The sequence below is a fragment of the Colletotrichum jinshuiense genome, chromosome 9 (assembly GCF_051148585.1).
Source record: "Colletotrichum jinshuiense chromosome 9, complete sequence".
NCBI lineage: Eukaryota > Fungi > Ascomycota > Sordariomycetes > Glomerellales > Glomerellaceae > Colletotrichum > Colletotrichum jinshuiense.
The window spans coordinates 2,033,601-2,050,077 of NC_139316.1; the positions used below are offsets into that span (position 1 = coordinate 2,033,601).

Consider the following 16,477-nt stretch of genomic DNA (forward strand, 5'->3'; position numbering starts at 1 on the left):
GGCCACGCATGCTTTGATTAGCGGCCTAGGCAGACATATCAAAAACGCTTCCCAGCTTGGAAAGCCTCGAGTGGATTTTCGAATCGGGACATCAGAGATGGGATGATGCAGAAATAGAACAGCTTGAGCTGTGCCTCTCCGCAATCCAATGGGATGTCTCAATACCCGAGGGCACAGAGAGGCAGAAAAGGCTCGGTCCAAACAGTCGGGCCTGCCAAAGAAGGTGCAGAATGACCAATCTCTAAACAGAAGTCGTCAGTCCCAGGGTTGGCAAGATAGCCTCTGCACCTTGTTCCCTGCGGTGCGGTCTCAATCAATATAGGTCAATGGGTTAGTTGGATTGGTCGTTTGTGCAGGTTCCCGTTGACTAGTCCGGAAAGATCCAGACAATTGTACTTGATGCGCGGCCCCGTACCCAAGGCACCAAAAGCCAACCTCGGTGTTTCAGAAGTTTGATTTTCGGAGCTAACTTGTTGACCGGACTGGCCGGGTCAGCAGCGGCTTAGCAGCCAAGGTGACGGGATTTGGTCCTGCAGGGCAGGGCTCGCAGGTTGGATGGCTGGCCGGCTTCCCATCTGCAAGGCTTTCGAAACGAGCCCCAGCAGGACAGACCAACGAACGAAGCACATGTGGAACGATTTCCGCGCCAAGGCAGGACAATACGCCCGTCAAGGGTCAGCGAGCAAATGGTCGAGTATGGTCCAGTCATGTCGGACCGGGCCGCTGGCATCTGAGTGTGGCATCCCTTGGCCGAGTTCAGCGCTGCTGGAGCTGGCTGTTGCCTCTACCGACGGGACGGCAGAGGGAGGAAGGGGCTGAGGATCAGTCTGCTGTGTACTACAGCACGCCATGGATTTGCATATCAAATTATGCCGCCGAAGCGAAGGTAGCCTGTCAGCCAGCACCTTCCTGTAGGATATTCGACGTCGCTTGCCGGTCGAGACTGTAAAGGGGACAGTTTCCCCATGTTTCTTTTTTGACTGCTTCCAGAGATCAAATCTTGTGCAATGTGACGTATCACGGGGGCCAGGGCCATCACTCAGCGGCAGGCAGACAGGCAGAGACCGCGCAGCAGAACAAGTTTCCGGCGGGCTTGCTTCTAGTGGAAGCGGGTGTCGACGCTGATAGTTTGGCGTGCAGAACGCGAATCACTGTTGCAGTAGGCCACGGCAGGGGGGGGCGCGGCGAGGGTGGTGGCACAGGATACTGCTGGGGTGAGTAGAGAAGCGCGGTAGAAGAACGGGTCGTTGCCTGGGGCGTGGCTCTGGGCGTAGGGAATGTTTGGCACCACCGGGGCACGGTCTGTTGACCATGTTGTTGAATAATGGCAATGGCGACGTAGCAACAGCGTGAAGCGTCCAACGTGTGTGGGTAGGGGCTTCGTGTCGCGAAGGTCCTGGTAGTCACACTAAACACACAGTAGGGTTGGATATGTAGGCGATCTGTAGGTCGACGGGGCCGTATGAGGCGAAGATGACGAGACGAATGAGCTGAGAGCGGCATATTTGCAATGTCTTGCTTGCTTCTTGTTTGCTGGGCAGCTCTAGCTGCCTATGCATGACAGCTGTCGGCAGTGTGGGTGTGTCTGGCTCAAAAAGCCCGTTGTCGACATATTCCCGGAGGGTGCTGTATTTTGCATGGGACGCCCCTTCGGACAGCAGGTACAGGCCGATGATTGCTGGGCAGCCGTCAGTGAGCAATCGAGCTCAAGGAAAGGAGGAAACAAGCATGGCCGGGGGTGCTGGATTGACCGGGAGACGTTGGTGGGCGAGGGAGACAGTGTGTGTGCGGTGAGAGAGTGAGAGATAGAGAGAGAGGAGAGAGAGAAGGCCAGAGGGAGTCTGCACTGTCTTGGTTTGGAGATGGTAAGAGCAAGCCGGGCCTAGGTGACAGTCGGGAGTGGCTGCTCCTTGCACGGTACGGTGTGGAAGTGGGGACAGAGGTGTGGTGTGAGCAGGAAAGACGGGGCAGGAGCTCCCATTGGCTGGTGGGGGAGGGGATGCCTCATTCGCCAGCTTCGCAAGGTCGCCGTTGCACAGTGTGGCTCTTGCAGCCATGATGGCAGCCACTATCCGTACTCACGGAAGAGACACAATGCAGGAGCTTGGCTTGGGGAACCAGATGCCATCCGTCCGTCCCTGCTTGTTGCATCTACCGAGGCGGCCACACTGTGTACTCTCATCCTTCCTCAGTATCTTGCTCAGGCAAGGCCGGCCGGTCGGTCGGTCGGTACATAGCCAAACCAAAGGTACTTACTTTACTTTACCTTGGCTTACTCTCTGCACTTTACTAGCTCTGTTGCGCCTCCCAACTCACAGAACACTCCATCAGATAACCTCTGGAGGCGGCTGCCACACACAAGTGTATTTGAGACTTCACCCTGTGCCTTGGTCTCCTATGGCTCGCTGCATCTCTCGCTGCCACTGCGCCCCCGGGGCCCTCACCCACTCACTCTATACCTCACAGGATGCACGTTCCGCAACCGCACTGCATTGCGCCGCCATTGGGCATGGCATGCCTCCTCTTCGCCCTCATGTCCTTCCTTGATCCGGCTACTGCCTTGCTGCATTGTTCGCTCTCACTCTCACCCATTGCCATGTGCTGATGTGTGTCCAGAAAACAATGGCTCTACCCGACAAACACATGTGCCTTGGAACCCACAAGGGCGTAAACGACGACAGTGTCGGCCTTATTCGGTGTCGAAGCCAAGTCGGCCCCATTTCTGTACCAAAAGCTCGACTCCATGCCGCATGTACTCTAGACTACCGCCGAGAGCCTACTCGGCCATTCCTCCAAACAACCCCACAGAAGGAGCCGGCCCCAGCCTACAATCACCACGTTGCCAATGGCGCATGACTGGCAAGCCGGTTGCTTGGGTCGGCACGCCCCCTCCCCATTCTCGAACGAAACGCCTTCTTCTACAGCACCTAATTCGGATGATATCTTGACAATCAGAGCCACCCAACAGACGGTCCGTGTTTTGAGCTCGCCCCCATGTACCAGCAGGTACCTCTAGGGCAATCCCGGTACCGTGCCACGGTTTGCCACATGTTTTCTCTTTCGGTGACAATTCTTCCAAGTCATCGGGAGGCCCGCCATTCCTCTGGACAGCAATCTATCGTTGACTGTTCCGGCCAGGCGTCTGGCCGTTAGGATCCACCCTTCGCCTGCTCAACCCAGGCATGCAATGTCTTGCAGGGTGGCAACCGGGAGCCAAACGGATCGCCTTTCGTGCATTCCCGGCCGCCAACTCTGGGAGGGCAACTTTTGACATCAGGCCCCATCTGAATCATGTGCCAGCCCGCTGGCTGGAAATTAGGGTTTCCTTCTTGTTGGGAACCTGATCACCGCCATCGAGGCTCCGTCGAAGCATCTTACACTCCGCTCACCTAATATATCACAGGGCTTATACAGCTAAGCCGACGTCTCATTCCGGAAAGGCGTGGATGAGCAGATACTCAGCAAAACTTCCGCCAACAGGCCTCTTTTCATTATGAAGGTTTCAGAATCCGGGCGCAGGCGGGAGGTGGCAGCGCGGACAAGACCTAATTGGGGCAAAGAGTTGACAGCGGCTCGCCGCGTCTCTGCTGTTTCGATTCGGACGTTCAGATCCATGGTTTGTATTGAGCCACCCCCGTATATGTACGGCCTACGGCAGAAGGACCCAATTCCAACCCAGCATGCTGGTTGCCTTGCGAAATCATCAAAGAAGCGGTCAAGGGGCGAGAACCTTCTGCATCTAGTTCTACGATGAACACTGTCGCCAGCTTCCATCCCGCGTTGTCTGCTCCCATCTGAGCTTTGTCTTTCACGCAAGGTCAGCCCAGCCATCATGAACCCCTGGCTAAAGAACCCGATTGGCCATTGCACAGTCATCTAACCAGCCTAGACTCATCGGCGCCATTCCGACGACACGAGGATCGCCTTTTGGCAAAGACTAAGGCATCGTGGATGCCCAGCGCCCTGCGCCACTAACTTTTGCAGCAGCAGACCCCTTGGGCTTGGTGCTGCGGCGCCCAGGTAACACAATGGAGGACGTTACATCCACATCCTTCAGAGCCTTGCCACTCACGAAAGCAAGGGATCAGCTGTCTCGGTGAGCATACCCGTGATAGCACACGATGAATATCTAGTCGTCATCCTTTACGCTGAAATATCAGCCCTCATTTCCGAAGATCTGCATCGCACTGTTACGGACGCTAGGTCCAGGTGAGTCTAGCCATCTGCGAGGGTTCTTTTTGGGCCTGGTGCTTGCATGCCGCAGAGCGGATGTAGGATACTGCGCTCTTAGCTATCTGGAGGCTACACGGAGCATATGGCCAATTTTACTGAGAGCCACTCCCTTGGGATCGTGACAACATGCACAGATTGCGACTGACCGTCTTCAGATGGCCTTTTATGAGCTCACTGAGTGTAGGGCGCTTATCACATTGCTCTGACTCTACTTCAATATCAGATCCGGGCAATGTAAGGGCACAGGTTTCCGAATTTGTTCGCTTTCTCCTTCCAGATCGGGATTGTCAATCTCGAATTGTCCAACGTACGAGACTCCCTCGGTCAACTTGCTCGCCACCACGCCATGTTTCGACTCCATGGCTTAGCCCCTGATCATGCTGTGCGAGGCATCTGAATCCCCAAGAAGGCCTCCATCAAAACATGGGTAGGGCATTGGCTGAGAACCATGAGCCGTCGATCGCCAGGATCACCCGTCCACAGTAACCCCTGACGAATTCCAGACTACCAGGAGCCTCTACGTGGCCAGCAGCATACCCATACCGTAGTATCTCCTTTCATGTCAGGTCAGGCGTACAAAAAGTCAAAATGGCGCGCACTTCAAATGAAGCGGCAGCAAACACCGTGTGCGGATTCGACGCACGTTGTTCATCAGACCAGTTTCAGACCCCGCCTGTCGGGAGTCAGCTATGGGCTTTTGTGGATGCAACGTTAAACAAATCTTCCTGGCGGGCGGATGGATCCATCGGCTGTCGGCCCTCTCTGCAATGAGGCAGAATACGGCTGCTTTTACACGCTGTCGGTCTGCTCGGACGTCATAACGGTCGCTGTTTAGGCACGAACCGAATCCAAAGACGATGCGGCCCTCGATCGATGGAGGATTTGGGGTGGTATCTTCAACGGGTCACTGGCGTGGCTATGGTGGACCGATGACGCTGTGGGAAAGCCAACCCCGAGAGAGCCAGTGATGTGAGCAACCTATGACCAAAGGTAGCGAACCTGTCTGGCTGACCACTGCTGTCTCAGTAACCTGTCATGCTCGATTCAAGACAAACTCTGACAGGAGCAGCTGAAAACTAAAACGTCTTGAGTCCGGAGTGAAGTTTTTATGGGTCACACAAACACTCTTTGGCCACGAGGGCAGGGTTGGCAAACAGAGCAATGTAAACTAGGATTATACCGGTATGGTCCTCGGCGTCAAAGTCAAGAAATGACACCAATATTTCTTCTCCCAGAGGAACGTAGGAACAAGCTTCGAAATGATAGATGATCGGCCTTACTGGGCACGGGTGGCGTTTATGGTGATCATTTGCCCGCCACATCCTAGCCAAGGTTTGAGTCACATACTTTTAGAAAACAGCTAGCCCGAAGCCGGCTGCTTTTCTCAAATAAACCTTGCTGGAGTATTTACTGCTTTGGATCGAGCCTGGGTCCGTTACCTGGCCACTCGATGGTTACACCGACTGTGTTGTTCAAAGATATCAACAACAAGGTGGACCAGCCATTTTGCACCATGACTTGCTCGAAGGGTGCAAATCACGTGTGTTATCCACACCCGCAAATGTCGTGTAAATTACGGGGCAAGCGATTACTCGTTAGTCTCTAGGGGCGCTGGAAATAGCACCATGGTTTATGACACATGGGCTGACGTGTGTAGTCTCGAACTCTGAAATAGCACATGGCAAGCGGGGGCTATCAATTTTCAAATAGCTCAATACATACAATACAGTGGAGGCGATTCGGAGCTCCATCAATCAACTACGCCGGAAAGGTTGTGGCACTGCCCCAACTTGTTCACTGTTTTCTCGTCCGAGATGCAGCTAGTCAGTGTCCGGTCAGTGTCCTTCCGAGCGTCGGACGGCGGGTGGGTCCGTCCCGCGTCCGGGCCGGGGCCCTTTCTCTATTCCGGAACGCTCGGGCCATGTGTTTGTCAACGACTCACTCAACTTTGGGCGAATCAAGGCCCTCGCACACCGCTGACAAACACAGCACAGGCCTTTTTCCATTCTTAGCAAAGACGTTTGTACCGTTTGTTCCCACTCCCCCAAGCAACGCTCTAGGGATCCTTAGGCGAGCAACTCCACCGTAATGTATGACTCCAATGCTGACTGACGGGGGGGCTGTGACTAACGGCGAAGTAACTCATTGTCGCTGACACGCCCCAGGTTGACGCAAACTGCCTCAGCACTACATAGCGACCAAAGTTCGCCATAGTTTGCTTGCTCTGCAGTTGGCTTTTCCACCCCCCTTCTCCCTCGTTACCTCGACGGAAGAAGCTTTCCCTTCCCAGCTTCCCTCGTATCGTGACCTCTCTCGGGCATGCCTAAGAAAAGGCACCAGGCGTTATACTCGAAGCCGCAGTCAACTGCCCCCTCGTCATTGGGCGCCTCAGCTTCGGCGTCTTCTGCCGCTCGTCAGTTCAAACCCACACCCGCACACCCCTCCCCCCTCTCTCTTCTCTCCTACACCGAGATTCCTACGTGACATCGCTTCCTGTAACTGACAGCGGGGGCACACAAATAGACAGCAATCGTAAAGGCGTCAACGAGCTCTTGGCCGATCTCCGTCGATCCTCCCCGTCCAACCGTGCTACCTCGACGGCGGCAGCAGCAGTAGGCACTCCCACCGTCCCGCCAGCCCTCCGACAGATCCTCCAGATCCCAGAGACGCCCCCACCGGCACCCAGGCGTGCCCCGAGATTCGACGCAACAGGGAGGAGAGTACCACCTGGTCCGCCGCCACCACGTAGCTGGCTGTCGCGGTCTAGCCATGTCACTCGCGCGCACGCGACTGCCGCCCAGCGCGGCAGCCACGCCATCCAGTCCCTGCCCGGGACGTATGAGCCGGACAAGGGCAGCCTGATGGACCTCCTGCTGAGAAGGATGGCCCTAAATTGGGAGTTCCAGAGAGACTACGACCAGTACTACCTGCACACGTTGCCCAGCCGCGTCAGGGCCTCGCTGGCCAAGTACGTTGGCGTCTGGTACGAGGGCGGAGCGTCCGCTGCCGACCTGCGCAACATCCTGATTCCTCCGGTGTGTGAGGACGGCGAGCAGCAGCAGCAGCAGCAGCAGGTCGACACCGAAGGGCTCGTGTCGCTGAACAACGACATCTACTTCCTCGACCTGACTGGCTCGGTGGGCCGCTCGATGACGGTCAAGGAGCTGGCGGACGTGCTCTTCCCGCAGCAGCTGGCGCACGCGACGGAGGCGGTGCAGGACTCCTGGGACACGGCAGAGGCGCCGTCCCTCCCCCCGAAGCTGCTCCCCAACATCACACACCTCTGCCTCGCCGTCGCCCCCAGCGCGCGCGGCGGGCCCGGCGTGTCGTGGAAGCACCTCCTCGCGCTCGCGGGCAGGCTGCCCACGCTCACGCACCTGAGCCTCGCCTACTGGCCCGAGCCGTCGCTGACGCCCAACGCAAAGTTCTCGAGGATCGTCTCGCCCGAGGGGCGGGCGGAGCAGTACGCGGGCACGGGGGCGTACGCGCACACCCTCGACGACGACTGGTCCGAGGCCGTCATCCTGCTGCGGAAGCTGAGCAAGTGCCTCTACGGGCTCGAGTACCTCGACCTCACGGGCTGCGGCGCGTGGATCAAGGGGCTCATGGCCAACGTCGACGGGGACAGGGTCGACTGGGCCGGGCCGTGGGGCAAGGTCTCGACGCTGAAGCTGAGGTACGGCTACGACGTGAGCGAGGACACGCCGATCGCGGACTCGGAGAGGTACCGCGAGACGGCCGAGACGGCCAGGGCCATCGAGAAGTACATTGCCGCGCAGAGGGCCGGCAAGGGGAGGTTTATCAACGTGGACAGAGACTCGACGGACGATATTCGATTGCTGTCCATAAACTAAATGATACAAAAAAATAGAACAAAATTAAACCAAAAGAAGAAGAAACAAACCAAATTAAAACTCTGGAAATCACGTACACAAAAGAAATATAGGCAGCGTGCTAGTTTAACTCGGACCCACCATCCTCAGCTGAGCTGTGACTTGACGAGACATCTCCTCCCCCCCGGCCATCACCCCGGGCTTGCTTGCTTAAGCGTCAAGCGTGCCCCGGGACTGCTGCTGCTGCTGTCTGCTAGCATCCCACAGCTCCCTGAACCTCCCGCCCGCCTTCAGCAGCAGGGACTGCGGGTCCCCGACCTCCTCGACGCGGCCCTTGTCCATCACCACGACGCGGTCAAAGTCGGCGACGGTGTCGAGGCGGTGGGCGATGGCGATGACGGTGTGCTCCCTGAACTCGTCGCGAACGAGGTCCCTCACCATGCGCTCGGTGTGAGCGTCGACGCTGTACCCGCCCGTCAGTTCTCTCGCGTCTTTTAACCGGCCCTGTTTTCTTTTGATTCGCGAGGGGGGAGGGGGCGAATAGGGGAAGAGGAGAAGAAGAAGAAGAAGAAGAAGAAGAAGGAGGAGGAGGGGCAAACGTACCTGCTTGTCGCCTCGTCCAAGAGGACCACACGTCCCGCGTCCCGACGCAAGACCGCCCTGGCAAGGAAGAAGAGCTGCCTCTGCCCGTGGCTGAGCGCCTCCTCGGCAAAGACGGCGTCCAGCCCGCCGTTCGCCTGGATGGTGTCCCAGAGACCGAGCCGGGTGAGGGCTGATATGGCGGCGTCGTCGGATACCGTGCCGAGAGGGTCGATGTTCTGCCGGACCGTCCCCGGCAGGACGAACTGGTCCTGGGTGATCGATATGAGCGCCGACCGCAGGGGTAGGAGCGGGACCGAGTCCAGTGGCAGCCCGTCCACGGAGATCTCGCCAGAGGACAGCGGCAGGAGGCGCAGGAGGGCGAGGAGGAGGGAGGATTTGCCGCTTCCCGTCCGGCCCACGATGCCGATTTTCTCGCCGGCACGGATGGAGAGGGTAATTCCGTCCAGGGCCTTGGCCCCGCCGCCCTCCTTTCCGCCGCCCACGTTGTAAGAAGCCGAGACGTCACGGATCTCGATGGCGCCGTTCTCGGGCCACCCCCTGGGGACCGTATCCGGCTGTCGCTGCTCGCCGTGCAGCAACTGCCTCCTCGTAGCATCGTCCTCGACCTCGTCGAGCGTCTCGTCTGCGAAGTTCTTGATGCGCGCGACGGCACCGATGGAGGTCTCGAGCGAGGTCCAGAACTGGATGAGCATCTTGAGGGTCTCGGTGAAGGAGATGAGCTGGACGAGGGAGACGCCCGTGAGGCCCACGGAGACGGAGGCGCGGAGGCGGACTGCGAGGCCGACCACGAGCAGAGCGAGGGCCGTTGTCGTGAGGTCGAGGACGAGGGTTAGCCATTGCTGGGCCAGGAGCAGAATGTAGAAGGGCCGCTGGGAGCGGTCGACCAGGACGTGGGAATGGGAGATTGAGGGGGCCGTCAGGGCGTGTGCGCGGAGGGTCGGGAGCCCCGAGAGGGTTTCGAGAAAGTGGGTGCTACGAGGTTGTGTCAGCGTCTTTTGAAAGGTGTTTTGAGGTATTGCTCGAACTTACTACACTGGTGCTTTCTCTTCGAGGTCTATGAGTCGAAGCTGACGGGATGTGCGGAGGTACGCTCGTTGGATGTAGTAGAAGACGAGGACCAAGAGCGGGAAGCTGATGGCGATGTACCACGACGCCGAGGCGATGAGGATAGCCTTTCCAATAAGCGTGAAGAAACCTATAGTGCTCTGAATCAATACAGGTCTATGACGGGGCTCTAGGGAAGGGTAGGGTTTGACATACTTGCAAGTGAGACGACCAGTGCCAAGGGCAAGCTACGGTCGATCAAGCCGATATCTTGCGAGAACCTGGAGCGTGTCAGCGGCATCGGCAGTTTGGTCCGAGAAGGCTTACCGGGTGGTGATGGAACCGATATCCGTGCTCGAGAAGAGAGACAAGGGCGCGCTGTAAACATGGTCAGATCCTCTGAAAGCAGTTTGGCGGTAGAGAAGCGACTCACTGCATTACGGATTTCAGGAGTCTCTGGTGCAAAGCGATGCCCGACTTCGAGGCGACTGGAACCAGGACAAACCTTGAGATTGTTAGCTGAATGCCGCTGGCCGGTTCTACCGAAAGACCATGCAAGCTCACCAGATGAGGACTGCAAAACAAAGGACTCCGCCTGCTTGGAAGGCCGCATAAACGCCGAGATAATAAGCGTCGTGCTGGTTGGGAGCATCGACGTTGGCGTCAACCCAGAACTTCAGCCATATAGCTGAATGAAGCCTGTCAACTTGGTGTTCCCAAACTTGGAGGACCATATCACTTACTCGGAAAAGTTGAGAAGAAAGCCCAGGTCATCTGGAGGAGGAGCATGATGGCGACAAGGACAACCCCGACGCTGCCAAAGTAGTAGCCGTAGACACTCCAGTCGCCTAGCTGTCTTCGCTTGTCTTCATCCTCTTCGACGGCCTTGGGTTTGGCCTCCACCAACGTCTCGCTAGCAGATTCACTGGTAGTCTTTTCGGGACTTGTCTCATCGTCGTCGTTACGACTAGACTCAGATGAGGCGAGGCTTTGAACGTAGCCGCCCGCCTTTAGGCAGTCTTCAAAGGTGCCCATTTCTGTAATCTTGCTGTCTCCAAATGCGATGATCATGTCTGCTTGGGACAGAAAGCTCACTACAGTCGTCTGTCACTTGAATGTCCACTTCGGATGACTGGCGGAATGGAAAGGAGGCCATACCTGATTGGGTCGCAAGGACGATTGTCGTCCCCCATTCCCTGAGAATGCCATTCTTTGTATTGAATACATTTCGGAACACTGTTTTAGCTGTGTGGTTGTCCAGTCCGCTGAAGATGTCATCGAAGAGGGCTATCTGAGGACGGGAGTAAATAGCCCGAGCAAGAGCCTGTTTTGGGTCAGTAAGGAGTAGAAACTTGGTTTAGATGTCACTGACAACGCGCTGCTTCTGGCCTCCGCTCAAAGCAAGACCATTGCTACCAATGGCTGTCTGGTCCCCCTCCGGAAGTTGGGCGAGGTCCTTTTCGAGATCGCAGGCCTGCAACACCTGCTGGTAGAGATGCGCGTCGAACTCGGAGAAACAGACAATGTTCTTACGAACTGTCTCGTTCTAGATTACTGTCAGTTTGGGCACTCTGCATTGGACGTTTGCCAACTCACAACGAGCCAGGGGCTCTGCTCGCACCAGGAAATGCGGTCGCTGGACAACGCAATATTTCCAGTGACGTGCGGGAGCTCGCCGAGAAGACCCTTTAGGATCGTGCTTTTGCCGGATGCAATAGGTCCTACAAACATGACTAGTTGGCCTTTGGATATGCTGAAATCGAGGTCGTTCAGGACTGGGCTGAATTCTGAGTTCCAGCGCAACGATGAACTCTCCACTCGAATCGCTGCATCGCCTCCGGGCGTTTGTCCAACGACAACCGCTTCAGCTCTCTTCAGATCTCGAAGCGGCACATCCTGAGAAGACAGTTGAGACCCATCCGAGGGTGACCTGGGCGAAGAGCTCGACGGGAGAGATCGATATTCAGCCCGTGGCGGTTCGGACAGGTATGTGTCGATTCGGTGTAAGCATCCCAGTGCCGCGCTGATGTCGAGAACAGTCTCGAACATGAAGAACAGGGGGTTCGCAAGCAGAATTACCAGAGACAGAGCAGCAAAAAGCTTTGTGGCATCTAGCACCTGGCCGGTCTTGGAGGAAATAGCCGTGTACATGGCAAAGGCAACGACAGGGGCGATCATCATGGGAATCTGTGCGATGGCCGATGTTATAGCGCCAATAACTCGGAAGGGGGTTGCCGCCTTCATCTCGGTGAGCCGGAGGTCAGCCAGAGTCTGAAAGAGCTTCTGCGTCAGGCCAGACATTTTGATGCTTTTAATATGACCCATCATGGCCGAGGTGATGCCTTCGAGAAAGTCAGCACTATACAACAATCGGAGGCGGGGACCAAGGCATTAATACCAATACGCTTCTGGACGTTCTCTACCCAGATAACTTGGTACTTCTGGGCCGCGGGAGCGAAGACGATGGTGGCGATCAAGGCGACTACCGAGACGATGATCGGGCCGGAGGCTGCGTAGCCGATGTGTGTGCTGAGAAGCCATGTTGCGATGGCAATCTGGATGATATTGGCCCAGAACTCGTGAATCTCGCGCCCCGCGCGGATGATGGCTTCGACCTGGCATGATGTTAAAAAAGATAAGAGGAGAGGGTGGGAGTGGTTTGTTCGGTCAAGACTTACATCAGTCGACATGAGCGTGACAGCCGCGGAGTCATCGCCAGGCGCGACGCGCAGCTCCATCGTCTTGAAATAGATGGCAGAAACCAAGATGCCCCTGAGCATGGTCAAAGATCGGAATGCCTTGTGCCAGTAGAAGCTCGACGAAATCGAAATGCCGAGGTAGACGAGGCCATAGGCGCCGATGAGACCGTAGCCATAGTTGTCAGTCTCAGACGGGTTCTGCAGGAAGTCGAGGAACCGGTTCAAGATCAGCGGCTGGCAAATGGTGAAGGCGAGCAGGAAGAGTCTTGGTAGGACCACAGCCAGCAACTGCCACTTCAGCGTGCTGATGCATGCCCTGATGAGCCTATGGCGTGGTGAACGAGACGATCCATCTGGCTGGTCGGTGGACGATGAATCGTTCCAGCGGTGCCAGAATCGCTCGTTCAGCACGGCAGCCGACATGGACTCGTCCAGATCGAACAAGTCCACGGGTCTCAGAAGACGTCGGAACCCCGTCAACAGCAGAGGCGTAAGCCACCAGAAGACACCCCGGCTGTAGATGCCGGTGGTCTCCTCGGGGCTGTACGACCGGCCATCGCCAGCTGAGACGAGGTAACGCGTCTTCCCCTGAGCTTCGAGGAACACGATAGCCGTCTTCAGTGCGAAAGATGCGGTGAAGACGGCCATGATGGCTACGCTTAAGTGCGACAGCCACATGGTGCGGAGGATTGCTCCATCCAGCACCAGGGAACCGAGAGTATATATATTCAAGATGGATGAAGGCTTAAGGCTCTTCGAGTGTTCTATATACGAGAGGCCACCAGACATAATACCAGCAGCAAACGACACGCAAGAGGCTGCGATGGAGACGGTGCGCAGACGGCCCGCGTCGTGCTGGGTTGCCCACAGCACGACAAGCACGACTTGCAATACGGCAAACACGCTGATAGCGGCCTGTTTTGTTAGACGAAGGGAATTGCCGGCGACGGCGCGGGGAAGTTTGCCGAGGCGGTAAAGCCGGAGCGGCGCGATGAGGATGAGGATGGAAGCAGGGAGGATTGTGAAAAGGCATTGTTCAAAGGTAAGAGTGAAGTCGAACCCCTCGCGGCAGTTCTGGACGATTGGGCCGAAGGCATCGTCGGCGGTTGGGGAGCATCCGATTGAGGATGAGGTAGCCATGATTGACGCGGTATGCCGTTAAAAGATTGTGGATGAAGGAGAACCCGAGGGGATTTGGAGAAAGAAAGGCTAGAGAAATCAATCGAGGGGACCAGTGCTTATAAAAGACATGGCGGCATAATACGGCCCGGTTGGCTGTAGGAGCCTCCCCCCTGAGACACCATCCAATTAAGGAAGGTGGGAAACCAGAGCAATCAATAGGCGTGAGATAGGTAGAAGAACGCGTTGAGACAGATGCTCCTCTATTGACTGATGTGAACGCGCTATGAAAGAGCGAACAGCGCATGAGGAAAACGAAGCTATTCGCACCGAGCGGTGACCATAAAGTTGTTTCTATTTTGATCCTCGCTTTTTACTTGGATGAACGTGGCGAGATGGGACGAAGTCAATCGCCCTTTTTTTGTTGGCCCTGTGCCTGGAATTCCAAGCAAAGAACCTGGAAGGACGATCGGGTTGGCAACCTTGGGAAGCTGCCGGCTGCCCAATCCTGTCCAGGTCCCCGGGCATGTCTTGATTCACTGGAGACGACCTCCACAGGGGGTAAACAACCTCAGAAGCAGGACCCTGAAGGGTCTCGAGTGGCTGTGAGCTCCTCAAAAGTTGCCGCCGCGACCCTGTCGTTCCCTGTTTCTGGACAAAACAGGGTATTCCGAATGGACAGCTAGACAGGGCCTAAACGGGGCTTGACGGGTTGATGCGGGTCCGTGCCAACGGTGTGGCCCTTGGACGAATGCTGTGGCTCAGGAAGAGACCTATGACGCAACCCTGGACATCCAGCTCCATGGGCCTTCATCCATACCCTACGTACGGCGGGAACAACAACGAACGACACTATTCTCGCGTGACTAAAGACTTGGCCACGTCAGGCTCGACAAGGCCTGTTGTGTTGTTCCACCCTAGAGAAGCAACATGATGTTGCACTCTCTTCCTTTCTCGGCCATTTGATGTGGCCCAACTATGTACCACACTCACTCCTGGGCACCCGTCCATGGCTTTTGCCTCGCCCAGTCAAGCCTAGTGACGCCAATAGGCTTGTTACTTTCCATCATCCCCATACCCACAGCATTCTTCCATGCTCATCCAGGGTCTCTTAGTTGCATCATACTCCCCGGGATGTCTCCTGTGACTGGCTCGATGTGAATCGTCCAACTTTTAGGGCTGCCTGTCCTGCCTCTTAAGGCCTGGACCCTGTGCCACCTCCAATGTCTCTGGCTCTGTTGCCTCTCGTCCTCATCCCTCGCATTATCAAGTACTACTGTGCAGTACCTGCCACGGCCTTATTACCTCGACATCGTGGGTAGCTGGCTTCACAAAACCCGCCGTGCTTCCGCTCGTCTGTCAAAACGTTGCTTCCCATCCAACCATACACCTTTTGTACAACTCAAATCAAACACTCATCCGTCGGCAACATGCATTTCACAGTTATAGTACCGCTAGTATTGTCCATAGTGGCATTTGTCCTCTCCTTCCTTGCTCTCTTCGCTGGGCACAAGGAGGGCTTCATGGAGGACTATGACGTCGTCCGTCTCAACGTGTCGAGGCTGGGCTACCAGCTGATCCCCACGGCGGACGAAGACACCGATGGCATCAGAGGCAAACTTGATGATATTTTGCGCGGCGTCACGGACAAGGTCAATGACATTGTAGGCGACGCTGCGGACCGCCTCGCAGACGAGCTGGGAATCTCGCAATGGTACTCCCTGCATCTGATGGATGTGTGTCAGGGTGACTTTGCCCCCAACGCGACGTCGCCCAACGCCTGGCTCAACACCACAGGCTGCACCCAGCCGTCACCTGGTCGTAAGTAATAGCTTGTACCTGTCTCTTTATCGACGCTGATCTCGGACTAGCCAACGTCAACCTGACGAGAATGTTGGACCAGGAACTCGAAATCGGCCCCCTGAGCATAAGCATCGCGGATCTCGAATGGCCCGACAGCATCGAGGATACCTTGGACAAGGTCAACAAGTTTCTCCTCGCCATCTGGGTCCTCTACGTCCTAGCCATCGGTTTTTCGGGCCTCTCCATCCTCGGGTCTCTGGCGGCATTCTTCATGGGTTTCAAGAAGAGTATGACAGTGACAAACTTCATCTTTGCCTTCTTGGCAACTCTCGTGCTCTTCGCCGGCAGCCTGATTACGACTATCGGTGCCAAGGAAGGCGCGAAACAAATTACGGAATTGGGCGAGGACATTGGCATCGCGGCGTCGGCGGGACAGAAGTTCATGATCATCTCATGGGTATCCTTCGCCGTCATGTTTGCGGCGGCCATCTATTGGGTCACTCAATTCTGCGTCGAGAGGCGGCCGCGCAAGCGGGTGTACACCGAGAAGCGTCACCACAAGGGCAGCTTCTGATAAGGAAATCTCCTGCTCGTCTCTTAAACAACATAAAGCATGTGCGATTTTACTTCTCTAAAATTGAGACACCATGGTATGGTTAGGGGGTTTTCTTTGTTACTTTGCGGAAATGATACCTTTCTTGGGTCTGGCTGGGTATCTGGCATACTATGGCTATTCTGGCATCATGGTTTTTCTTCCCTTGTTATCTCGATACCATTGATGCGACACACGAAACCATAAAATACACCGTTAGTGTAGAATACACAGGAGCAGAATAAGAAACATTACTTGAACCGATGGCGCCATGCGCTACATTGATCTCCCTCCCGACCATGCTTTAGGTGGTACATTAGCATTCTAGCACGATGCTGCTTTTTGATTACATCTCTGTCGCTACCCCCGCTCTCGAGCATAGATTCAGTGAGCTTCTTGCCTTCATCTTCTTCGCTGATGGAGCCAGAGACCCGCCCCGGGCCCGGTGTTCCGCATCTCGGAATGTGGGGTACGTCATTCCTCCCCAAACAGGCAACCGCACGCAGCCTCATCCTCCGCCGGAACCCAACCTTAACTTGGACTGCTCCACC

The 16,477-nt window shown here is 56.1% G+C and overlaps 3 protein-coding genes across 3 annotated transcripts; 2 read left to right on the forward strand and 1 right to left on the reverse strand.

Moving 5' to 3' along the window:
• Positions 1-6,552: 6,552 nt before the first annotated feature.
• EsH8_IX_000562 (uncharacterized protein) lies at positions 6,553-8,087 on the forward strand (the record flags this gene model as incomplete). The annotated part of the gene is made up of 2 exons (XM_083266898.1): positions 6,553-6,646; positions 6,757-8,087. 2 exons carry the CDS (start codon positions 6,553-6,555, stop codon positions 8,085-8,087), a joined length of 1,425 nt encoding a protein of 474 aa, XP_083130463.1.
• A 189-nt stretch (positions 8,088-8,276) lies between these two features.
• Positions 8,277-13,552, reverse strand: EsH8_IX_000563 (P-loop containing nucleoside triphosphate hydrolase protein; the record flags this gene model as incomplete). The annotated part of the gene is made up of 13 exons (XM_083266899.1): positions 8,277-8,529; positions 8,670-9,641; positions 9,699-9,864; positions 9,930-9,994; positions 10,041-10,091; positions 10,147-10,218; positions 10,278-10,401; positions 10,457-10,807; positions 10,872-11,037; positions 11,086-11,259; positions 11,310-12,055; positions 12,112-12,328; positions 12,392-13,552. The coding sequence occupies 13 exons, from the start codon at positions 13,550-13,552 to the stop codon at positions 8,277-8,279; spliced, it is 4,518 nt and encodes a 1,505-aa protein (XP_083130464.1).
• A 1,409-nt stretch (positions 13,553-14,961) lies between these two features.
• Positions 14,962-15,908, forward strand: EsH8_IX_000564 (actin cortical patch SUR7/pH-response regulator pali; the record flags this gene model as incomplete). Its single annotated transcript, XM_083266900.1, has 2 exons — positions 14,962-15,352; positions 15,403-15,908. 2 exons carry the CDS (start codon positions 14,962-14,964, stop codon positions 15,906-15,908), a joined length of 897 nt encoding a protein of 298 aa, XP_083130465.1.
• Positions 15,909-16,477: the final 569 nt, after the last annotated feature.